Source organism: Phyllostomus discolor, chromosome 10, assembly GCF_004126475.2.
Source record: "Phyllostomus discolor isolate MPI-MPIP mPhyDis1 chromosome 10, mPhyDis1.pri.v3, whole genome shotgun sequence".
Taxonomy (NCBI): domain Eukaryota; kingdom Metazoa; phylum Chordata; class Mammalia; order Chiroptera; family Phyllostomidae; genus Phyllostomus; species Phyllostomus discolor.
Genome location: NC_040912.2, coordinates 32,520,465 through 32,547,067, shown reverse-complemented (window position 1 = coordinate 32,547,067; position 26,603 = coordinate 32,520,465). Strand labels below are relative to the sequence as shown.

General features: G+C 37.9%; 1 protein-coding gene across 6 annotated transcripts in view; it reads left to right on the top strand.

Annotated features, from left to right (window-relative positions):
* STEAP2 (STEAP2 metalloreductase) overlaps positions 1–24,243 on the top strand; it is a 29,502-nt gene extending 5,259 nt beyond the window's left edge. For 3 of the 6 annotated variants that reach the window (XM_036010640.1, XM_036010639.1, XM_036010642.1), the window contains 4 exons: positions 9,296–9,820; positions 13,013–13,540; positions 17,015–17,179; positions 19,259–21,659. In XM_036010640.1, the coding sequence (XP_035866533.1) occupies positions 9,329–9,820; positions 13,013–13,540; positions 17,015–17,179; positions 19,259–19,546 (1,473 nt within the window). In that variant the 5' untranslated portion in view covers positions 9,296–9,328 and the 3' untranslated portion in view covers positions 19,547–21,659. Of the gene's footprint in view, positions 1–7,069; positions 7,440–9,295; positions 9,821–13,012; positions 13,541–17,014; positions 17,180–19,258 lie in introns of those variants that run through there. The other 3 variants (XM_036010644.1, XM_036010643.1, XM_028526173.2) reach the window with 3 other exon arrangements.
* The last annotated feature ends 2,360 nt before the right edge of the window (positions 24,244–26,603 follow it).

The window sequence follows — 26,603 nt, the reverse complement described above, 5'->3', positions numbered from 1 at the left end:
CAAGGAGCCCATATGCCGCTAAAATTATACTTTTAGATTGATCTCAATATTGAAGTTTCATGGTGTTAAGTATAAGACAATGGTATTACCATTATTATTTAACTTTAAGACTTGGAAACAAAGAATTTTAGTGTTGGAAAGGACCACAGGAGTCAAATACAACTTCTTCGCTTTCCATTTTACAAGGAAAACCTACTCAAAAAACAAGCAGATTTCAGAAGCTTAGGCCTGTTCTTTCTTCTTGACACCATGTAAACAAACTTCCACAATTGCCATTTTAGTCTTCTCAGTTATTTAGGCTGTATTGCCTGTGAGTGACATCAATGAGAAGGTAGCAGGGCTCATCCAGGTGTGACCTATGGACCACATGGGAGCTTGCAAGAAATGCTAAATCTTGAGCCCTCATTGCAGATGTAGAGAATAAGAATGTGCATTTTAACAATACTCCCAGGTGATCACATTCACATTAAAATCTGATAGGTGCTATTCCAGAGCCAGTCAGTCCTCTTGGAAACTCTCATCTGCTGTGGTCAGCAGAACCTATGACACCTGGAGAACTGAGGCGAGGAGCCGCTCGGCAGACAGAATACAGGGATACCTCTCTGGGACATTCTGAATTTTGAATGTTATGCAACAACAGGAACATTACATGCTGTGCTTCCTGTTGGATGGATGACACATCTTAAGAAAGACGTAGTCCTTCCCAGAAAGTGAAGAGAGGAAATTACAAAAGAGTGAGTGGACTTGCTGATACTCTTATTGCCTGAGTGGAAAAAGGGAAAGGACTGCATGCAAATTCTTCAGCTTCCCCCATTCAAGGGCAACTGTTATTCTTCCTCCAGTATTATTTTTCATTATTACAAATATGGACCCTGAGAAAGGAAATAACATGGTGTCAAAAAGGAAAAAAAAGGGCTCCCAGTGGGTAACTGCGCTCAAACAAAACAAAACAAAACAAAACAAAACAGCCCTGGCTGGTGGACTGCGTGCTGGCCTGCAGACCAAAAGGTTGCCAGTTTGAATTCCCGTTCAGGGCACGTGCTGGGTTGAGGGCCAGGTCCTCAGTTGGGGGCTAGCAAGAGGCAACTAATTGATGTTTCTCTTACTCTCTTTCTCCCTCCTTTCCCCTCTCTCTAAAAATCAATAAAATAAATTAATAAAAACTTTATTAAAAAAAAAGAGCCTAGCGGCCATCTACACAGGGGCCTCTCCTGCAAACTGTACTTCAGGGCCAGGCCCACACTGGGTTCCTGCCATCTGAGCTAGCACTTATAAAAGAGTTCCTGGAATCCTATTTCAGCCTGTAGGACTGAGGCTTTCCCATCTAATCAGAGTCACACAGCTGTGTCCCCTATGAGCTTCTTCACTGGGTGGCTCCATTCTGACCAATGAGGACAGTGCCTTTTGGACCAATCCAACTGTGAGGATTTGGAGTCCTCATTTGCATGAGAACAGACCAATCAGGGACCAAGGGCAGGGACCCCTGTCTGTATAAGTCAGCTCTCTGGCTGTGAGAATGCATTTTCCCTTTCCACCAAAGACTGTGCTGCCTGGCTGGAACGGATATGAGCAGACCTGTCTAGCCAGAGAGGGTCCTTCACAGCTGGGCTGTATCACAATTGAGCTGCTTCACACTGAATAAAGATTCCTTCTTCACCACACCCCAAACTGGGAATTCTGTGGGCATTGAATTGGCAGTGTTGACTATTGGCTGACAAAAACAACAATGAGCATAATTGAGGATCAAATAGCTACATCCGTTATCTCCAAATACCAAAATAAAATATTAGGTGGAATCCCGAATCCTTTAGGAGAGGTGTTTTTAATCTTGACTGCATATTAAAATACCTAACGGTCTAAAAAACAAATTCTGATGCCCAGGCCGAATCCCAGACCAATTAAGCAAAGCTCTAGGCAGAGTGACGGTGGGGTCTAAGTGTCACTATGTTATAAAGCTTCTCGGGTCAATCCACTGTGCAGCTGAGGTTGAGAACCACTGCGTTAGCAGGTCATTCCTCCTTGATGGAAGAGGCAGCTCTGAGATTGCAATTCTGCTTGTCCATCTGCCCCGACAGTGGAACCCTCTCTTCCTCCCGTAGCACCGAGCAGAGTCAACAAAACTCCAGTCACACTGTGCTGTGCATGTGAAAGCCAGTGGGGCTCTCAGGACATCGAAGGAGGCAGGATTTTCAAAAAGAGGCACTTACTCTCAGCCAATTTTGTTAAAATTTGAGTAATAGCATTTACTGCTGATGAAATGTTCTAAACTTGGATTGTGGTGATCGTTGCATAACTGTAAATTGACTGAAAATTATTCATTTATACCCTTAATGTGGGTAAACTCTATGATGTATAAGTTACACCTCAATAAAGCTTTTTTTTAGTTGCTGTGTACGCTTCAACATTCATGATTTCATCACATTAATTATTTAGATAGCTAGGAAGCCAGTGTCTGTTCTGTGTAATTGAAATGTCAGCATCTAGCCCAAAGCCTAAGTGTACAGGGCTGAATATGACACTGGGTGAGTGAATGGTTCGGGGTGGGTGGATGGACGGATGATAGATGATTATCATTATAATCTTGGGTTGTGGGCTGATTTCTAAATCAGTGCCAATCACCGGAGAGCCCTAAGGTTCGCAGCACACATTGGGCATTGGAGCCATTTGTAACCTGTTTTCTGGTATGGCATTGAAATTAGAGAAGGGGGTTTGTGTAGATGCTAGAATGTCATGCCTTTCATAGAGCTTTTTTATTTACAGTTCTTTACTGTAACACAGAAAAAGTTTTATTTGCTAGCTAATATATAAATATATATATATATATATATCTCATTTCAAAGTTACATCTACAACAAGATTATCGGATAGGGAAGTTATTTCAGTCATACTGTGACCCACTACTGCCAGCTTTATTTTTGACATACACCTCAGTGGTTCCCACTTGCAGTGTTATGAAAGCCTGTGTACGCTCAGCATACGTGGCTCCATTCGACCTAGGAGGCTACACCGAGAGTGGGATGGGGGATGTGCGTAGCAGTCTCTTCTGTCCCATCCATTGAAGAAAAATGGGTGGGGAAGTGTTGGAGGAGGGTGTTGTTTTAATTTATTGAAAAGGATCCTAAAATTTTATTAACTGAAATCCTTGGAAATACATTTTTAAATTAAATTTCTAAACCTAAATTTAACCAGAAAGCTTTTTTGATGAAATTCTTCCTAATATGAATTGGACTGCTTTCCTGGCCTAGAAATTGCACTGTAATAAACATACAAAGTTTTGTTTGGGTGATTTAGGACCTAGAAATGTCATAAAATCATACCGATATATAAAAGTATATATGGAATTCATACTAAACTTAGGAAATATTTTGGAAATTATTGGTTACTTTAAGTTTGTCTCATTAAAATCCTGGTTATTCGAAGAGTCTTGAAGAGTATTATTTTTTTTTCTGAAAATTCTGTTTTTTTCTTCTGTAAACTCGAATACCAAAAGCCACTCAGATCCAAGTGTGAAATATTACTAAATCATTTATTACTATTTCATAATTTTTTGAAAATGCTTTTCAACTAAGGATGCATACCAATTACCCCAGAGTTTCAGCTGAGGGAAAGAATTTAATAATCTAACTTAAGGGGATTTTAACATTCAAACAAACAGCAAATAGCTGAACTGCATTACGTTAGGGCAGTTATTCTCAAACTTGGACAAGCATAGGAATCACCTGTGGGTTTCTTAAAATACTGACTGCTGGGCTCCAGGCCCAGGATTTCTCATTTTGGTTCTGGGGAAAGGCCAGGGAATTTACATCTAACAGGTTCCCCCAGGGATGCTGATGCTGCTGGTGGGGGAAGCACACTTGGACCACTGCTGCCCAGGAGATCCCATTCTGTTTTGTCAAGTGGAATTGCAGCCCCACCTCTAAGGGTTTCTAAAGGACTTAAGAACCTCTTCCAAAAAATAAAAACCTAAAAAAAAAAAACTTCTTCCCTCAGAGAAATTTTATAAACAAACAGTTGGATTTTATTTATTTGAATACCAAGAGAATTTAGGTTGTCTTTGTGCAACTTACAGGTTATGAAAATAAAAATTACCACTTAGTTATAGGAATTGAGATAGGGAGATTTGGTGTTTCACCTCCCGAATGCATTCACCTGAGAATTCAGCAGACATCTCCACCTGTAGGGAGCTTTTCTCCCCTCTCCAGAAAGGTTTTCTCTCCCAGCAGATCTCAGAGGCACTTTCCTATAGAGAGCTTCAGAACGTCTGAGTCAGTCGCCTTCAGACTTGCAGATGTTACAGACCAGTAAAATGGAAAGGAAGGAGGGGATCTTTATAGGACTGACAACTCCAACTCCAGCAACTGTTATTATCACTGTTCTTTTATGAAAAAAGGACATTTTGTCCACATAAAGTAGGAAAGACTTTCTGTCAGAATAAAGGGCAATTCTTTAAGTTGAGTAATTTTAAGGAAGACTTCCTACTATGTCCCTATGCTCAAAAATCTATTGAAGTATAACCAACTTACGATATTATTTTAGTTTCAGGTGTTTTCCACAGTGGCCACACCAGTTTCCATTCCCACTAACAATGCACACGGGTTTCTTTTTCTCCACATCCTTGCCAACACCTGTTATCTTTTTGTCTTTTCACTAATAGTCCTGATGGGTGTGACGTGGTGTCTCATTGTGATGTTGAGTAACTTTTCATATGCCTATTGGTCATCTCTGTGTCTTCATAGACAATGAAAAAATGTCTTTTAAGATCTTCTGCCCATTTTTTGCCCTGACTGGTGTGCCTCAGTGGATTGAGTGCCAGCCTGTGAACCAAAAGGCTGCTGGTTCAATTCCCAGTCAGGGCACATGCCTGGGTTGTGAGCCAGGCCCCCAGTTGGGGGGAGTATGAGAGGCAACTGATTGATGTTTCTCTCCCTCTCTTTCTCTCTCCCTACCCCTCTCTCTAAAAATAAATAAAATCTTTGAGAGAGAGATCGTCTGCCCATTTTTAAGTCAGATTGTTTGATGTGTGCTTTTTTTTAATATTTAGTTGTTCCATGTACTTTTTAATTGCGGTAAACTAGTGATGACTTTGTATTTGGAAGCCAATGCCCTAGCACTTTTAAGGTAAGGTCACAGAACACCAAATTTAACCGTTGGTTCTTATAGTTTTAAGCTTAAATGAACCTGTAGTGTGCTGTCATCAACATGGGTTGAAGTAGTCCTGTGTAATTTATTTTTATTTTCATTATTTTTATTTATTGATTTGAGAGAGAGAAAGGGACAGAGAGATTTGTTGTTCCACTTATTCATTCATTTGTTCATTGGTTGCTTCCTGTATGTGCCCCAACCAAGACTGAACCAGCCATCTTGGCATATCAGGACAACGCTTTTACCAGCTTAGCCACCCAGCCAGGGCCAGTCCTGTGTAATTCAGAGATTATTTTATAGGTACAATTTTATATATATGAATGACTTGAGGTAAGGGTTAGAGAACACCAGGTGGTATTTCTATTTCCTGATTTTCCAGAGTAACTACATTCTGGTTGTACAATCTAGCTGTTTATTATATGAAGATGTGAGGGTTTTTTGCTTTTTATTCTAAGTACAGCTTGTCTCTTCCTAAATAGAATGTAAATTTCTTGAGTGTAAGCACTGTTCTTCCTTTGTCCTTTATGTCTCACGTGCACAGCACACAGCGGCCTCAATAAATTCATGCTGGGTCACAGCAGGGTAGATCTGTCTTTAAATTACAGTCGCATTGTTTCTTGTCAGTGGAAATGTACAATGTAAGGTTGTTAGTTTTCTTTTTTGTAAATACTAGGTAAACCTTTTTCAGATATTGACATTATTCCTTTTTTTATAACCCCATTTTTATGGATATCAAAAGTGTTAATTAAACCCAGCGGTTAAGCAAGTGACCCAAATCATAGTGTGGCAAATTAGAAATTGATTGATGAGATTTTGCTGCGGTGTCTCAGCACCGGGTAGCGAGTATAGCTTGTGGAGATGAGTTGCTCTTAGGTCTGTGTATGGCCGAGTTCCCTAGGATACGGACACATTTCTTTCCCCTTCCTCCCTCCCACTGAAAGCAGGGTGCTCTGCAGAGTCCCCAGAAGACAAATGGGTTGCTAGCCTGGGTTCTTCCAAGGTTACCCAGCAACCATTCATGTTTTGTTTTACTCTAGTATTACTAAACTCAGTTCTTTGGTTTTGATCCAGAAATTGGAATTGTTTCAACATTTTATCCATTTTGTAGCTGGAATTCCTAAGTGTATAGCTCTGGATTTACATAAAATTATCCTAAGCTGAGATTCATATTGAAACTGTTTAAAGTTAGTATTGATTTTAGAGAATATAGTTGCAGATGACGTTTGGAGATCCAGACAATTTTAAGATTCCCCATAGATGCTTGCATTGCAGTTTTAGAACGAGGAGGGGTGGGAAGACTCAGATTTGAATCCTGATTGGGTCATTACAAACTGCATTGTCTTAAGAAAACCACTCGAATTCTCTCAGCCTATTTCCTCATGTTTAAAATGGGCATAATATGTGCTCCACAGCCATTTTAGACTTCAATAAGATAATACTATATGTAAAAACATTGTGGACTATTAAATAGCACACAAGCATATTTTAGTATATGCTTTCAACAATACACAAATATTCCATCTCTCAGATTCTTTATGGGCATTTCCTGCCCCCCCACTTGATAACTTTCACATTCCTTAAAAATACTTAATAAAAAGAATCTCAGTTATTAGGCCAATTTTTATTTGTAGTCACAGTCACACCATTTAAGTATTCAGTTAGAACTTGCCATCAGAAATATAATGTGAATAAGGCCCAAACGTGTTAGAACAGTTACCTGTAAATATGCATAAAAATACAAGGTATAGTGAGAAGCCCATAGGTGGCATTATTAGGTCCTAATGTATTTTTACCTGTTCACATTTGATTCCCTGAAGGGGTTAATTTGCTTTGTAATATTAGCAGATAGTTGATAAATTGTTTTGTTTTTAGTTTGAAAAGGCCTTGATCTTCATGGTTTCTTAGATTTAAAGATTTTTCAGTTCTCATACTTCGGGAGATGCTGCAATCTCTACTCAGAAGAACTCAGGGCTGGGGTGTAGGACACTTGGGTTCCTGTGTGTGAGTCTAATAACCCTTGTACCCTTAGATAACATGTATAACTAGGGGTAGGTTTGTCAGTTCACCTTGGATTGTCGAATGAAATTCACTAAATTACTTCTGGTTCTTTTAACTCTTCCTGAATAAACAAGACAGCCCCTGATTTCTCCAAGAGGACATTGATGTTTTTGTACTGTGCTGGTGCACCTGAGCCCCTCCTGGCCTTCTGGGTACCTGGAATCACTCCAAAGGGAAGCAGATAATTACTGTCCCTTCCATCTTGAGAAGTGTGAAGCATGTGCAATATATTAAAAATAGTGAGTTTTCTCCTTTCCCAGGATCTGAGTTAGCCTAGGTAATGCTGAGGAGTAATGATGTGGCCAAAGAAGAAGAATATGCTAGTAGGAGCACAACTCTCCCCCTTCCCCCAGGCCCATAGAGAAGCCCTTTCTTAAATTCCTTCTGTGTGTCCAGATGACACAGCCTTAGCTGGACTGCTTGGATTCTAATCCTGGCTCCCCGACTTTCTCTCTTAGGACCTTAGAGAAATGAATTATCTTCTGCATGTCTCAGTTTCTTCATCTTCCAACGGGGCATGGCATTATTAGCAGCTCTCTCCAGGGTGGTCGTGGGGATTCAGTCAGTTAATGTATAAAACACAAACACAGCTGACAAAGAATGTGCTGTAATGACTATTAGGTAATATTATATTGTCTTTCTAAAGAATACTTTACTGGGTTTTGGGTTTTTTTTTTTTTTTTTTTTTGGAGGCATTGAATGTGATCCATTTCTAGGGTAAAAAGTTAAGTATTCCTGGCTTTAGTAATTTCAAATTTCATTTAGTAAAAGCCCCCAAACCACATTTTGGAAATATTCTACCTATTCCTGTAAAATCTATTAAATCCTCTGAAGTGATCCACATCCATTTTCAGCAGAAAATAAATTGTGCAGTGGGGAGAGGAAGGGAAGATATTCTCATTCAGTCCCATTAGTGAAACTGCTTCATGGCAATCGGATTGGTATTCTTGAGCAAGTTATTACAAACATTTCAGATGTTAGTCACTTACAAAAGAATTTGACCAGTTTTTTCCAGAAAGAGTAACTGCATCGTATTCTATTCCAACGATGAATAAAAGGAGAAGAAAAAGATTTTATAAGTATTGTGTAGTGTAAAACCATAAACACTTTGTTAACATCCTTTTCATAGAGAAGCTGTCTTTCTCAGTGATACGTTATAGTATTCAGGGTGCCTAAGTGGAAGCCAAGGATATTTAATTAATCCTTTGTTATATTTTGATGCCTGTTTTTCTTAGGCTATTACCTAAGTACTAAGGTTCCTTTTTTAAATAGATTATTTTTCTTATTTTCATTTAATAAAGTCATGCACTAACTACTGAGATTTATAGGATAGTTTACAGACTTCACCCCTAGTGTCTCTGGACGGTTTGGATTTAAGTAGTTTTTTAAATTTATTTTTATTTATTGATATGAGAGAGAGAGAAACACCGATTTGTTGTTCCCCTCACTTGTGCATTCATTGGTTGATAACATGTATAACTACTTATAAATGCGTAACTTATTCTCATGTGCCCTGAACAGGTATCGAACCTGCAACCTTGGCCATCAGGACAAAACCCTAACCAGCTGGGCTACCTGGCCAGGGCTCCTTGTTTTCTGTCTCTGTTGTCCTTTGTGCTATCATGTCCTGTCACAGTCCTTTCTACCTCTAGCAGCGTTTCTGATTTGCTGCCTCTGATCTGCTGGGGAAAAGTTCTAGATAAAGACATTAGTGTCTTCCTTCTGTGCTCTAGTGCCTTGCTGCTCAGAGGGGCCTGCAGACCAGCAATATCAGCTCACCTTATTAGAAATGCAGAATCTTGGGCCTCATTCCAGATTTCCTGAATCAGAAACAATGTTTTAATAAGATTCTCAGGTGATTCATGAGCACATTAAAATTTGAGAAGCCCCACTTGAGCGTATCAACTCTGTGACAGTTCATTTTTCTATTTCGAGATCCTTTTTTTTTAGCTTACCAATTGTCTTGCTGTGTTCTAGGTGATCTAGCTTGCCAAAATATTTTACCTCTAGAAACAAGGCACATATTATAATGCCTAGAAGTGTATTAATGTTTGGTAAGAGGTAATCAACGAGCGTTTTATTTTCTCTCCCCTAGGATATCCCTGGTGATCTCTGAAGAATCTGTATCATGGAATCGATCTCTATGATGGGAAGCCCTAAGAGCCTTAGTGAGACATTTTTGCCTAATGGCATAAATGGTATCAAAGATGCAAGGAAGGTCACTGTGGGTGTAATTGGAAGTGGAGATTTCGCCAAATCCTTAACCATCCGACTTATTAGATGTGGCTATCATGTGGTCATAGGAAGTAGAAATCCTAAATTTGCTTCTGAATTTTTTCCTCATGTGGTAGATGTCACTCATCATGAAGATGCACTAACAAAAACAAATATAATATTCATCGCTATACACCGAGAACATTACACCTCCCTGTGGGACCTGAGACACCTGCTTGTGGGTAAAATCCTGATTGATGTGAGCAATAACATGAGGATAAACCAGTACCCAGAATCCAATGCTGAATATTTGGCTTCCTTGTTCCCGGATTCACTGATTGTCAAAGGGTTTAATGTCATCTCAGCTTGGACACTTCAGCTGGGACCTAAGGATGCCAGCCGGCAGGTAGGTATTTTTAAATTTTCTTCCTACCTGGTATTTTGTAGTTATGTAGTTAAACAAATATCATATATTTAAAAACCAAATTCTGACACCCTCCACTGATTATCATTTTGGAAACTATGTATAAGAACCTGAAAGTTCACGTGCTGATCTTGTAGGGGCACATTTGCTGATCTTGTAGGGGCACATTTCTGTTCTCGAAATCATGTGGAAAGCTGAGAAAATAACTTGGACTTTTCTGTCATAACCAGCTAATTCAAGAAAAGGCAAGGTTGGCTGGTAAATAATGGGACACATTGCATGGCATCGAGTCTCTCCTTCCTCAAAAACAAATACAGCAAACATGTCCTCTTGCTTCCCCTCCTTCCCTCCCAGCCTTCTGTCCTCCCTCTTCTTCGTTCTTCCCTCCTTCTTTCTTGCAGGTGTTTGGGTAACAGTATTCCATCTCTGTATGAAATACTATTTAATGTTTAATATAAATAGCTTTGGAAGTACAGACCATTTTATTTTACATACATTGTTCATAGAACTTATTAAAGTAGTACATATTTTTTAAGTGTAGATTTTAATCCATATGGGGAAGATAGAGACAGATTGGATTTCTCAGGTTCTCTTTTAGTCTAGGGTTCTGTTTACTTCAACTTGAAAATAAAAGAAGATGCGGAACTCCACCAATGCATTTGGGCAATGATAGCTTTTATAAGTAAACATATAAAATAGTGTACATTAAAAATCTTTTTTAAGCCTGGCAGGGTGGCTCAGTTAGTCAGAGCATCCTCCCGTGCACTCAGAGGTTGCAGGGTGGATCTCCCTGTCAGTGCACATGCCTAGGTTGAGGGTTCAATCCCTGGTCCGCGAGCATATGGGAGGCAACCAACCTGTGTTCCTCTCTCTCTCTCTCACTCTCCCCACTCTTCTCTCGCTTAACCTTCCTCTTGCTCTAAAATCAATAAACATATCCTCAGCTGAAGATTAAATAAATACAATTTTTTTAAAGATGTGGTTATGCATTATAATTAAGCATGATGATAAAATACTTTAATTATTTTTTCCATAAAGACAGTTGACTAAGGACCTTAGAAAATAAATTTAAGCCCTGGCTGATATGGTTCAGTTAGTAGGAGCATCATCCCTGTAACCAAAAGGTTGCATGTTCGATTCCCGATCAGGGCACATATCTAGGTTTTGGGTTAGAGACCCGGTCCAGGTGTGCCTATGTGCAACCTCACACACCTGGTCCAAATGCAGCTGACTCCTGGTCCCAGCATGGATCCCTGGACTAGGTGCTGACTGAGGCAATCTTGCATCAATGTTTTTCTCTCTCCCTTTCTCTCTAAAACCAATGAAAAAAATAAGTCCTTGGATAAGGATAAAGAAATGTTTATTTAAAAAATTAAAGACAATATATTTAAGTATTATATCAGTGTATGCTGCATATCAATCATGATAACCACTCATTTTCACAAGTCTAATTTTATTCTAGTGAAAGAATATGTATTTTCCAGCTTTCCTAGAAGCTATTTCTGAATCTTTCTTTCCTTTTGCATATCCAAAAAAGTTCAGTAATGGATACAGGCTAAATTAGGGATGAAACTGAATTTAATCCTTTGCCCATATTTGTGATAATTTTAATTCTTGAACAACAAAAAATGGTGGACAATGATTTAATTCAAAGTGAGCTGCAGAAATCGTTTCATTTGTATTTCATAGTCCTCGTGTCCTTATTATGAATGTTTGATTTATATTTTTAGGTTTATGATAAAATTTCATAATGTCTAGTTTTTTCCAATGAATATCATAAAAAAGAGTTTACCATTGTCATAACCATAATAAATTAATTTAGAATGCTTTTTCTCATTTCTTTGTTATGTCGGTAATGTTCCTCACTCCATTTTAGAAGGTCATGAACATTTGTATAATAGTATAGACTTTGTCACCTATCTGCCTACATTAGGTAAAATTAATAATCCAAAGAGCTTTACATTGTGAGCACAATGTGCATAGGTTTAGCATGCAAATGTTTCAGTGTGGTCTGTTCCAGAACCCTTATATAAACGCCTTCAGGGATAGATCTCTTCAGGAGTGTTTTCCCCAGACATTACTCAGAGACTTAATAGCAGTATTTTTCTTGCAGGGAGATGACGCACTCCAGTAGTGAATTTGGTGCTCTACAAATATTTGTTGACTTCTCACCTGCAGTGGTGCATCTCAGAGGCTTCGGTGGTTTGCAAGCCTCCCCTCACCCCCAGTCTCCCCATCATTAGTGTTCCTGTGGAGCTGACACCTTAGTGTTAGAAAATGGTGGTTGATTTACTTTTTAAATGAAACTAAGCCTTATAATACCACTTTTCCACTCTGCAGGTATATAATCATAATTTAAAGATGAAAGAATCTCATATTCTGACCAGTGAAATAATATACTTGAGATGGGGTTTTAGAGATACTTACTTCGTGAATTAGCTTCTAAGCCAAAAGATAAATTTTATGAATAATACAGCATCGTGATATAATTTAGAAGATTTAATTGCAAATTCAGTCTAGAGTCCATGCTTAACTTCTCTCTTGCTGAATACCTGTACAGGGCAGTGCTTGTAATCACTCTACTAGGCAGAATCACTATAGTCCAACAACTAAATATTACCCAGGAAAGCCTGGAGAGCCAACCCCACCCTGTTCCCCGTTGGGGAGAGAGAGAGCTGGAGCCGGAAGGGGCTGAACCAGCAGCTCCAAGTACACCCAGCCCCCACTGAAGGGGAGACCAGGGCCCCTGAACCACATGGTCTAGAAACCTTTCTTCCTGCCTGCCTGCCTTCCCTAAGCACTTCCTGACCTCAGGTTCAGGAAGTGCTTGTGTTTTTTTTTGCATTTTGCTTGTGTTTTTTTTTGCATTTTGTTTTCATGTCATCTCAGGTAGCAGGGACTTTGTTTTTAATGACACTATTTTTTAATGTATTAATAAATAAATTAATAAATGCTTTATGTCCTTCATTTTTTGCATCACTTAAAGTCATCACAAGTGATGCTCCATAGATTAAGTGGAGCATGGGATCATCGCCATTTTTTTTTTAGGACTAGCAGTTCTTTTTTATATGCAGTTCAGAATATGTAGAACTATTTCTTAATGATTATAAGGTTGAATTTTTTAATAATTATTATATAAGTAATGTATTGATGTGTCTTCTGTTTTTGCTTCAGGTCTATATTTGCAGCAACAATATTCAAGCTCGACAACAGGTTATTGAACTTGCTCGGCATTTGAATTTTATACCCATTGACTTGGGATCATTATCATCAGCCAGGGAGATTGAAAATTTACCTCTGCGACTGTTTACTCTCTGGAGAGGGCCCGTGGTGGTAGCCATCAGTCTGGCCACGTTTTTCTTTCTTTATTCCTTTGTCCGAGATGTGATACATCCATATGCTAGAAACCAGCAGAGTGACTTCTACAAGATTCCTATTGAGATTGTGAATAAAACCTTGCCCATAGTTGCCATTACTTTGCTGTCCCTCGTGTACCTAGCAGGTCTCCTGGCAGCTGCCTATCAACTTTATTATGGAACCAAGTATAGGAGATTTCCACCTTGGTTGGAGACCTGGTTACAGTGTAGAAAACAGCTTGGATTACTAAGTTTTTTCTTTGCTTCAGTCCATGTTGCCTACAGCCTCTGCTTACCAATGAGAAGGTCAGAGAGATACTTATTTCTCAACATGGCTTATCAGCAGGTATGGAACATGCTTGTTATTTATCTGATGCTTAATATGATTTGTAAAGTGTAAGATTAAAATAGGGTACAACTTTGCATACCTTGATATATGTAGGGCAGGGCAAGTCTTGTTCTTTAAACAATGTTTCTGCATAAGAATTATGTGGCTAATGCAAAATCACTTATGGTAAAAGCATCAATCATCCCTTTCTTTGCAAAATAAAAGCAGAGAAATAAATGATTGGCTTTTTTTTTAAGTCATTATTGCAGTGACTGTTCTCAGTAATGAACAGTTCATTATTTTAATGTTTTGTAAATTGTGTTCTGCAAAATGTTAAAGCAATTCTTAGTAAAACTATGCAATAAAATTAGAACCGGTGAAAACATAAAACAGTAGGAAGTCAAGATCAGGAGACATACAAGGTCTGTCCAGAAAAAGTCCAGCCATTGTTAATATAACAAGAACAGTATGGGTGACATCTGTGTAACCTGGCAGCCAAAGAGGGTGGACTGGAATATGCATGTGTGAACAGTGACTATGTCACTGTACTAGTCAGTGGGGGCAGTAGACACTGTTGAGTGAGCATGAGTATTGTGTGGCCATGGCATTCAAAAATGATAGCAAGTAAAGTGACCAATCTGCATCAAATTTTGAGTGAAGCTTGAACACTCCTTCATGAAAACTATTCACATGCTTCAGAAGACTGTAGCTATAGGCAGCTGGTGGTTGGCAGCTTCATCATGACAATGCGCCTCCTCATGCATCACATCTCATGCAGAATTTTTTTGAAAAACATCAAACCACTCAGGTGAATCAGCCCCCCCTACAGCCCAGATTGGATGCCCTGTGATTTCTGGCTTTTCCCAAAACTAAATCACCTTCGAAAGGGAGATTTCAGACTATCGATGAGATTCAGGAAAATACAACAGGGCAGCTGATGGCAACTGGGAGAACTGTGTGAGGTCCCAAGGTGCCTACTTTGAAGGAGACTAAGGTGTCAGTGTCCTCTGTACAGTGTTTCTTGTATCTTCTTCGATAAGTGTCTGTTTGTCATAGGATGTGGCTGGATATTTTCTGGACAGACCTCATATACCTACAAGGTTTTTGTTATCAAAAAGTGAAAAAGATACTAGTTCCTCAGGTGAAGCTTTTCTAGTACTTAGCTCAAGAAAATCTCAAGGAGAGCTCCACGGAAGAAACTTAAGGATGGCATAGATTATGATTTCCTCAGTAATTCCCATTCAGCAAATGCAAATAAAGGCCTCCAATGTAGCACTTCTCAATGAAAGGACACTGCACCAAAACAAATGTGTAAAAGCCTTTTCTTTTTATAAGGAACCAAGGCATCATGGTCCAAGTATGTAGCATCTCGCACTTAATATGTTGTTTCAACAATTTCAACTTAAAATAATTTGAAAAATAATACATTAATGTTTTTTAAGCCATTCTTTCCCTAAAATTACTACTTCTCTTAACTGAATACTGAGGCTTTGACATCTGTTTTCTCTGTCCTTCAAGTCATTTGCTCAGATCTTACCCCCTTGGTGAGGCCTACATTTTAAAATCTGCTTCTGACTCAACCCCCTGGAAGTCCCAGTCCCTCTTACTCTGCCCTCTCTCTTTTGTCTATAGCAGTTTACCATCTTTTAGCACCTTTTATGTTTTCCTTGTTCGTGATACTTCCTGTTGTCTGCCCTCTGTCACCAGAATGTAATGCTGAACGAATTGAGTCTGGAGCTTTGCTAGAAGTGATTGAGATTTATTCAAGGGTCTTGGAGTTTGCAGTCTGGGAATGCAACTAGGCAAAAACCCAAAGAGGAAAAGAAAAGTTCAGAGTTCTTATGGTAGAAAGTGTGTTCTTGAGAATTATCAATCCTGCATTCTTAGCCCTAAGATTGCTTCAGGACAGTTACCAGCCTGAGATCAGCTGTCGGCATGACGGATGGCAGGTGGTCTAGAAGATGGGCGCAGGAGGTCCAGTTCAGGTCCCAGGTGTCTGGATAACAGGTATCAGGTGGATGCATACGAGAGTCATTCAGGGGGTAATCAGGTGGCCCAGATGAGTGAGTCCTTCCAGGGATAATTAGAGGGTTACCTGGAGGTCCAGGTGTGTATCCAGGTATTAATACAACACTGGAAACCAAGTATGTTTGGTTAACTGGAACTGGACAACATTAAGCTTTTACTAAATTAGAATCTGTTTTCCATGAATAGATACTTAGATCAAAGCTTTAGCCCAAGGAGTCTAACCCTTGATTTATATTCTGATATTGTTTGCATGTAAACAGACTATTCTAAAGTAGCCCTATGCAGAATACTGCACATTCAGAATTCATCAAGTCTTACTTAATTATATATGCATCATTAATGTAAAGGAAAGGCATTTGGAAAAGTACTGTACAAGAGTGAGGCAATTGCCCTGACTGGTGTGGCTCAATGGATTGAATGCCTGTCTGTGAACCAAAGGGTCACTGGTTCAATTCCTAGTCAGGGCACATACCTGGGTTGTGAGCCAGGTCCCCAGTAAGGGGTATGTGATTGCCAACCACACATAGATGTTTCTCTCCCTCTCTTTCTCCTTCCCTTGCCCTCTCTCTCTAAAAAAAAAAAAAAAAAATTAAAGAATGAGGCATTGGACAGTTGGAAAAGTATATTAAATAATGAGACAATTCAAGTGGACAGATATTTGCATTTGGTAGGGTTTTATTCCCAAGAAAATGTCACCTTCCTGGTAGAAAAGAAGATAAGAAGAAAGATGAATAAACATATAAATACTCCTGATGTGAGAAAGGAACATACAGAAGTAGTTTAGAAATTCCCTTTCTGGATTCTAAGTTGAACTAAGTCCAGAATGTACCCAAAATATTCAATCAACTATAAACCAACTTATAAAAGTACCTCAAAAGTAAGTCTAACTGCCAATACTTCTTCTGGGTCACCCTCAACATTTCATGGTCTTGGGACACCAGAATCTCTGTAATCATGATGTGTTACACATGTGACAGCATGTCCTGGCCAGGTTGCTCAGTTGTAGCACCCCGTACACCAAAAGTTATGGGTTCGATTGTCTGTTAGGGCACATACTTAGGTTAAGGGTTCAGTCCCCAGTCGGGGCATGTGCGGGAGGCAAGTGACCAGTGTTTCTCTCCCTTCACCTCTCCTCTCTCTAAAATCAACGAACATATCCTCAGGTGAGGATTGAAAAAACAACAACAAACAAATGTAATTGCAGGTTTATCCACTCTCCTCACAAGTATGCAAGGAAAGAATCTTAGTCCTCTTTTTGTTTAACACTGCATTCTCTTTCTCCCACATGGAGGACAACACCATCCAGTAACAGGTTCTCCAGAGCAGTTTGTTAAATTGTTATTATGTCCATGGACAACTTAAATATGTCCATGTGTGATGTTTTCTTATGCCAAGAGTGAACTCTGTGCTGAACCAGCTAATGTTCTACCAAATAAGGGAAATTCACATTTGCTGTCTTGTTAGGTTCATGCAAATATTGAAAACTCTTGGAATGAAGAAGAAGTTTGGAGAATTGAAATGTACATCTCCTTCGGCATAATGAGCCTGGGCTTGCTCTCCCTCCTGGCCGTCACCTCCATCCCTTCAGTGAGCAATGCCCTCAACTGGAGGGAGTTCAGTTTCATTCAGGTACTTGGGGTTTTGTTTGGTGAAGGGATGGGCTGCACAGAATTTGTGTTACATCTGTTTGAATTTTAGATGTGCTTCCTTTAAGAAGAGTGCCTTTGGGGGCTGCGTTTATGCATGGAAGCTCGGGGAACACATGTGTGGGAGGCTAGCTTAGGACTGTTCTGGTTTAGTAAGTGAAAGGCCAGTACAGGAACTGACTGGAAGGCTTTGATAGCATTGCCTGCTATGCTGCAGGTAAAGAGCATTTTATTAAGGAAAAATAATGAAAGTGGGGGTGTATGAGCTTAAGACAAGTTTAATGCCAAAAGTCAATGTATTAGCCACACGAATGAATGAAGAATTATTTTATATGTTGAGTCATCTTGATTTACCCAGAAAAATCTCATTAATTTGAATTAAGGCAGAGAGAAGGTCAGTCAAATATTTTCAAGTGAATGTGTATGCACACACACAAACATGAGCCATGACAAACCAGGTATCTAGGTTAGTAGATTATGACAAGGAACCAGCCTTATGAACCTGTTAGTATGCATTTCATATATATATATATATATATATATATATATATATATATATATATATAGTGTCTCCAAAGGAGTTTCAAAACACCATTGTTCTTTAATAAGTTGAATATTCACCTCCATTTATTGTTATTTAATACATTTGTATATTTATAAATACATAACTCAAACATAGACCCTGCCTGTATCATCACAGAATCAGTATTGGCTGTACCCACATGGTTCACGGCACCATCAGGCCGATGAGTCTCATTGGTGATACACTAATTTAGGGTGTTTTGCCTTTTTGCTTGAGCTTTTTTGTTTTTATTTTTATTTTTTTATTTTAAAATTATCTAAAAGTCTTTTTCCTAACTGCTAGTTTAATCACACCGAAAAGAATAGAAGGCCCTCTGGTGAAGGGTGCTAGATGGTTATAAATTATCATTATAAACTTAGATGAGTGACTTGGCAAACAGAACAATTTTCTGCTAGAGTTCTGACCCTTTCCCACTAAAGTTAGACGTTCCATCAGTCTACAGATGTAATGTTACATTTATGTAACACACTATTTCTCATAGTAAGCAATTGAACATAATAATCTAGGGAACCAGGAATGCTGACCTTTTAGATTTTAACCTGTAAACTGCTTAACTGAAGTGCTGTTAATAATCTCATTTAATAAGGTCAGTTAAGCCACATATTTGAAATGCTATTTATATTGCATATTAATATAAGATTTTTCATATAAAATCTTAATCTTATATTAAGATTTTTCATATAAAATCTTAATCTTATATTAAGATTAATATATTAAGATTAATTAATTAATATATTAATTTATCGAGATTAATTGATATATTAAGATTAATTAATCTTAATCTTAATCTTATATTAACTTTCAGTTAGTACGTATGAATATGTGCATGCCCCCATGAGAATGCTCTTCATCATTTAATTTTGTATGTATGTATGTATATATATGGAAGCATACATATGCAAACACACTCATTTTTTCTAATATACACAATTGGCAGAAATGTGGATAACCTTTATAAGAAGTTTAGCAGTTTTTATCAACACCCTTAAGGTAAAACCAGATGTTTTGACCAGCAATCCCACCATAAGAAATCGGGTCTAAGGAAATAAACCAAAATAAAGAAAAGGGCTTAAAGTGGCATTAGTTATAGTTGAGGAAATCTGGACACAGTAAATGTTCGACCCAAGGAATGGCTGTATAAAGTGTAGATAGCACATCCGGTCAGTGGAATAGAATACAGCGTTGGAGTCACGTTTTCACACTTAATGACATGAAGAAAAAATCTCTTCATCTAATAAACAAAATAATTAGAATATTAAACTATTTGTAGTATGGCCTTTTTGTGTAAAATAGAGTATGCATATAAATATATATGAAAATGTTTAAATTGTTTGATTTAGTAGAGAACAAAAAGTAGCTCAACAATTTCAGATAAAATAGTTTTATCAAAATACAAACATGGTAGAGCTGGAGAGGTGTATGTATGAGTTTGAATAATTTGTTTCTTATTCTGTGTTTTTTCTTCCTCCCTACCCAAAGTCTACACTCGGTTATGTTGCTCTGCTCATAAGCACTTTCCATGTTTTAATTTATGGATGGAAACGAGCTTTCGAAGAAGAGTACTACAGGTTTTATACACCGCCAAACTTCGTGCTTGCTCTTGTTTTGCCCTCAATTGTAATTCTGGGTAAGAGCATTTTACTACTTCCGTGTATAAGCCAAAAGCTAAGGAGAATTAAAAAAGGCTGGGAAAAGAGCCAATTGCGAGAAGAAGGTATTGGAGGAGCAGTTCCTCACCTCTCACCGGAGAGGGTCACGGTTATGTGAGAGTAAATGGTGCTGGCGGATGCCATAAAGAGCTCTTACTCATGCCGTTGTTTCTACGACTTTGTCTGTGTTCAGTTGCCAGCACACTGTCAAATTGCTGTGGGCTGAAACTTGTTCAGTGTGATCTCAGCCAAATAGTGGTAGAATCTTCTTCAGATTAATTTTCACAAATGTCATGTGTGAAAATGAATTTTTGTAGTTAACTTATTGTTGAAATTTAGGTGTGTTTTTTTTTGTTTTGCACATTCTGACATTGTTATTTTAACAAACTATTCCACAGTCAGGCAAAAATATTTATAGTTAATAATATAGATACAATATAATATTAAAAACACTTTGCAAAACAGCCAAATTTAAGTTTTAATACAATTCAATACATAAGTTTTTTTCTGAAGCTCAAGTAAGGTTTTAATGATTATCCAGTGTAAGAACTAGAAATGCATAATCATACTTTTTAAGAAAGGGCGCATTATATTAGCATCTAGGTAAGGATGCATGGCAATGTTCCTGTACTTGTCTCATAAGACAGGATTTGAAAAATGTCATTGATTTTTGTGAATCAATGTGATTATGTGAACCACCACAAACAGAGAAGATACACTGTACCTGAAATTATATTTAAAATGCATTGGAGACAGGAAAGATACACTGATAATGCGAACCTCATGAAAGATTTTCCTCTTTATCTTGTTACAAAGCAGTCCCATTTGAATATCAGTGTGTTGTCAGGGAGAAGACTGTAATATGTGGCCTCCCAAACTGACTTTTCTTACAGTACCAGTCCTGGAAATCTTCTCTTTGTTCCTCGTTAGAAGGAAAGTGTTAGGTTTCCACACAAGTAGTTGCTTGCCACCTGGCATGTGCCATTGCAGCTCAGCCAGCCATCGCTCTCTACCACGCAGGATTTTACAGAAGTTCATTGAGGGGTTAGAACATGCCACAAACTGTTCTGAGCACTTTAGCTGTATTATCCCATTTAATACTTTAAATAATCCCATGACAGAGGTAGTTATTATCCTCATTTTACAAAGGAGAAACTGAAGGATAGAAAGTTAAGCAGTTTGCCCAAGGTCATGGAGTTAGGCCAGAGCTAGCCTTCAAGTCCAGGCAGTAATTTTCCAGAGGCTGTGATTGTAACCACTAGGTTGCACGGCCCCTGCTTCACCCCCATGCATTACAGTCACAGTGCCAGTCTATGTGCTTTCTCTTTTGTACAAAGGTATTGACATCCTCGAGAGTGAGTGTGGTTATTAAATTGTGGGGTAATCCATAGTGACTTACCTGTGGGGAGGATCGTGCCTGGGACATGACCCTGGAAACCCATGGCAGCCCATGTGCCTCTCACTGGGGTGAGGGACCCCAGCAGAGGTAGGACCGTGGCAGTTTTAATAAATGGTCCTACAGAGGCTTAAACAGCCCCAGTAGGTTAGTCGTCTCCTTTTCTCTTTTGAGAAGCCCTCCTATGTGCTCAGCCATTCATTCGGAAGCAGTTCGCAAGCATGAAGGATATTAGGGTAAGTTAATTATAAATCTCCTCTAGAGGCATATAGTCACACAAATTATTCATAAATTTTTCAGTGCTGACATTCCACATTAAAATTGCATTTCATTCAAATTTTGGTTGGAATGCCCTACATTTTTTTTCCCATGTGCTCTTTCCTATTAAAAAATTGCAGACAAGGTAACATTATATACATTCCTCCAAAATTATAACATTGCTAAACTTACCCTCTGAAGTACTACTGAATTCAGCTGCCAAAAATAAAAGGAATTGTACTTGCGGAGGCTACCTTGTCCCCCAGTGGCTCTTCCCCTACTGTACGTGATGTCAGTTTGGTAAATCATCGTGAATCTCTTGATGCTCTTGGTGAGTTTTAAAATAGCTTTTACTTTTCAACCGAGCTCTTTGTTTTCTTTAGTTATAGTCTTCTCCTCTTGATAATCACTTTCTTGTTAGTTCTTAGTAGGAATTCAGTTGGAAAATAACTTTTAAAGGTAAATACCTATAAACTATTGTAGTGGACTAGTGAAATTAACAGAATATTTTCAATACTTTCTTGTTCCTTAAGTTTTACTGTCTTAAGATGATCACCATTTAATGTGAAAAGGCAGTGAAATATTTTTAAAAGTTAGGTGATTATTGAAGTATATTGTTGCACATATATATTAAGTGGCCAATAATATAAATAACTATGAGAGATAAATGGGGTCTTTAAAAATATGAAAAAAAACAGTTTATGAAAATGTATATAAGATGTAACTGTTTCCAATACTATTTCCTTTTCTCCTTTACAAAAATGAAATTAATTTTGAAGCTTTAGAATAAATATAATATATTCATTGTAATTCTAAATATTTAAAAGCCTTTCTAAAATGCAAAAATATTGACTTAATTGCTTTATTTAATTGACTTTTAATAACCTAATTTTACTATTTCCTACATGATTGTTTTTCTTCATCAGTATTTTTCATAATTATTTTTTTAAAAAATCATTACTCTGGCCTCAGAAGTAGGACTGAATTCTTTCTTTTCTGGGTGTGAGAAAGTGCTGGGTACTGTGGAGTAACAGGGATTTGTTCTCTAATCTGTATTTGGAGAAGTGCCCCTGCAAAAATGATAAGAATGTAGAAAATATATCCAGTCTTAGCCTATGCAAAAAAAGAAAATTTAGTAATTTTTTCCTAAGAAGAAAATAATCCTGGATGGAATCATGCTACTAAGCTTTTATTGTGCACGTGTCTTATGTTTCCTCTATTAGTAATTTTTAAAATGTTTAAATATGAATATATTCGTGCTGGCATATATTTTTCAAAACATATATGGATATTTAGCTGAGATTGCCAACATGGAGAGATTTTTATTTAAATTTTAAAATATTTTAAACTATGACTAAATTCTATTTATAGGTATTTATCAGAGATGATTATTTTGTGCTGCCTATGGGACTGGCGGATGAGCTGCAGTGTTGAGCTGCTTGATTATTTTCTTATAAATTGGCATGAACCTAAGGAATTTTGCTTTCAAAATTAATTTGATAATAGTAACATAAGGTAAATTCATACAAATTATGAAAATAATTTGTGTAAAAGGGCTTCAAGAATATATCCGATTTGTGTATTGTGTATCTCCTATGTAATATGATGAAACCTTAATTCTTTTTAATTGCCTTTTGCCATTAATCTATTTCATAATAAATTCTGTACAGAGAGTTCCCCCCCACAAAAGGGTTTTATTTGTGAAACTTAAGGTTTCTTATGTGATATTTTAAATAAAATACCATAAATGTAATTCATAAGTATTTCTTTAGGAATACTATAAACACTGAACCTGTATCAGCCTACCAAATCTGTTTTGCAGTAAGTATTAAACAGCTTAAAATGTCATGTTGAAGTTATTTTGTAAATTCATGACTTAAAGCAGCACTACACGTAGTATAACACATGTTGTCCAGTGTTAAGATTAATATTTGTGATGTGTCATCAAGGAAAGGAGATGCTCCACCTTGGAATGATTGTAAGTCAGCAAGCCAGTAAAACAAATTCTGGTATGGTATTCAATATATGTAATTGCTCTAAATGACACTCTGAGTAATTTTAGTGGAAACACACTCCTTTTTTACCTTTGAACAGTGAATTCTACAGGAATGGGAAGGTTCTTCAATTTTTTTTAGTGTGAAAAATTATAAAGTGCTAATATTCCGCCCACATGATAGCAAAAAAAAAAAATGTTTAGTTCAGCCTGGCACATGTACATGCTGAGATGGTTAGTTTTCAGAACCATGGGATTTCCATCACGCTGTCATTTAAAATTAGGGCTGATGGTACGGATACTCCCAGTGACTAGACGGGCTAAGTTAAATCACCAAAGCAGGTGCTTTTGTATGATTTCCAAAATGCCAACTTCTAGGAAATATTCTCTTAAGATTTTTTTTAAAAGGTTTTACATAGTTTATCAGATATATCCAGCCCGAACAGGGACTGGAAGTTGTCTCCCAGTGTTTAGTTACCCTACTTCTTTAAAAGCTGCTGTCCATCCAGTTCCTCAGCTGCTTGTAGTCAGGCATTCCCCTGTGACTTAGTGTCTGCTGTTCAACAGTGAGAAGTAGGGGGATGGATGAATGACTTCCTGGAGTGGAAGTCTCTTCGGAGGAAAGCACGTGTCCTTTATCTTACTCCTCCATCTCGCTGCCAGAATTGCGGGAGCTTTGGCATATCCGAGAGAACCAAGGCCATGCCCTGAGGAGAAGATCGTGGAGACTAAAAAGATCTCGTGGAGATCTTTGACTAGTTCACTGCTTGGACTGTCTTTTCCTAGTTTTAAGCCACTGTAAACTTGGGTTTCTTTCTATGAGGTCAAAATCCATCCATTCTGGCTTCAGTTTTTTGTCATGATACTGTTTAACACTGTTTGAATAAACTAGAACACAATAATTCTTACCTTTAAAAGTTTTTAAAAGGTAATGTGCAGTTCACATTAGGATTGATTTTCCATTGTAAACTAATTATACTCATCTTCCTGCCTAGATATGTGATTTGATATTTTGTATATGCTTAGAAAATAGTCTTCGTAACTATGTAACAGATATTTGCTAAAACTCTGTAATCTCCAAATATTGCTATCACATTACATGCCATGTTTTTATATCATTCTCATAGATCTGCCTTATAAATAAAAAGTACTATTTAATGTGTTTTAACTTCTTTGAAATGTTGTATATAAACATTTTTCTTTCTTACTAAATAATAATTACAATATGTAATGGAGGCCATGTAATACTTTTCTATATCTTTTTAGAAGCATCCAAAAAGAAATACATGTAATAGTTTCAGAGTCTTGGAGGTTTTGTAACAAGTTTTTGCCAAAGTAGCCATTTAGAAAAACATCTATCTAATGAGTTGCTATTCTTAAAATTATTTCTTTTCATTAGCATTATGTTCCTTTAACCATAACTCAATGCAATATTCAAGCTATATTCTATAAGCTCCCTGACAGCAGGAACTCTGCCTGCCTTATTTACTGATATATTTCTGTTGACTAGTGCAACACGGCCCTACAGATACTAAGAAGATAGTATAATGAATATTGATTCATCTTTACAGAAAGTGTTGTTATTTATCACCCCACATCCCTGCAGCCAGGCCTGCAACCCTCCTGCCCACACCTCTTGCCTTGCCCCCTGGCTGGTGGCCTGGAGCTGCCCTGTGGTGTCAGAGTGGAGTCACTGCTACTGCTTCACTGCCACCATCACCACCACGACCACACTGCTGTACTGAGGAGGAGAGACCAACCTTGGTGCCTGTGCACCGTGTCTGCGGAGGCTCAGCTTCCCCCGAAGCTGCCTGGCAATGCGTGGGTTTTAGTGTCCTGAGCATAGAATTGCCTGGACACTTAGTTAAATTTGAATTGCAGGAAATCAATGAATAACTTTCTAGTGTAATTCTGTTAACTAATATTGCATGGGGATATTTATTATTTATTATTTATTATTTATTATTTATTTATTTGCTGAATTTGGCAATCCTTAAGAGGTGAACTTTACAGAAGAGTGCAGCACAAGAAGGAGCTGGTGGATAAATTCTTCTCCCTTGCTTTCCCCTATATAGGCTGTTCCAAAGTGGAATAGTCTATGTAGACCTCCATGAAAATACCCTAAAAGACTGAGGAATTAACTGCACTTATTCCAAAGCTATGCCCAGCTCAGTAACACCTATGTTTCTGCTCCCTTCTCCACTGCCTGCCTCACTTCCATCTTTTCCTAACTTCTGCATCCCAGAAATAGTGTCTTGCAATAAAGTGGCAGCACTTAAATGTTTATTGTTGCTTATGGCAGGCTGTAGGGAACCTAGCTAGCACAGTAGTGGATTCTTCAAATGGAAAATGAAACATGAAATAAATGATTTGATAAAGCAGGCCCAAAATTCAGATTGGTTGGGAGCCCTGGAAGGGAATATTGGGTTAGCAAAAAAGTCCATTTGGTTTTTTCCATAAGATGTTCTAGCAGCACTTAGTTGTTTTTAACTTCATTCAAAACAATTTTTGTTAGGTTGTATTGTGACAGCTGTCATGTCAGCATGCATTTAAAAAAAGACATCAAAATCAGTGGATTTCTGTGTAGCCATTTTAATATTGAAGATGGAAGAAAATAAGCAACATTTTTGGCATATTATGCTTTATTATTTCAAGAAAGGTAAAAACTCAACTGAATGCAAAAAAAAAGATTTGTGCAGTGTATGGAGAAGGCGCTGTGGCTGATTGAATGTGTCAGAAGTGGTTTGTGAAGTATTGTGCTGGAGATTTCTCACTGGACTATGCTCCACAGTCAGGTAGGCCCATTGAAGTTGATAGTGATCAAGTTGAGACATTAATTGAGAACCATCCGTGTTATACCACACAGAAGATAGCTGACATACTCAAAAGACCCAAAATCAATAAAGTTATTGATAAAAATGAAAAAATGAGTCTTATTTCACAGAGAAAGCCAGATGGACTTTTTGGCCAACTCAATACATTTGCCAGGGACAGATTTTCATTAATCAAGTAAATGTACAGTGATAAATTGTTAAATCAGAAGAGTTATTTCTCACTACTGTGAGAAATAATCAATGCCCTATAGGCAAGAATACCAATATTGCCTTAAATAGCATATTCTATTACTGAATCTGTTTTAAGAATAACCCAAAGGATGTTGGAATTAGTTATGGGCTGAATTGTGTCCCCCTAAAATCCATGTTGGAAGTCTTAAACCCCAGTACCTTAGAATGACTATGCTTGGAGATAAGACCTTTAAAGAGGTAATTAAAGTAAAATGAGGTTATATCAGTAGGCCCTAAGCCAATATGACTGGCATCTTTATAAGAGGAGAGTAAGAGAGGGAAGAGCATGTGATGACAAAGGCAAAGGGGAGCCATCTGCAAGCCAAGGAGAGAGACTTCAGAAGGAAACCAATCTTGAGCACCTTGACCTTGGACCTCTAGCCTCCAGGCTGTAAGAAAATAAAATGTCTTGTGTAAGCCACCCAGTTTGTGCTATTTGTTCCAGCAGCCCTAGAAAACTAAT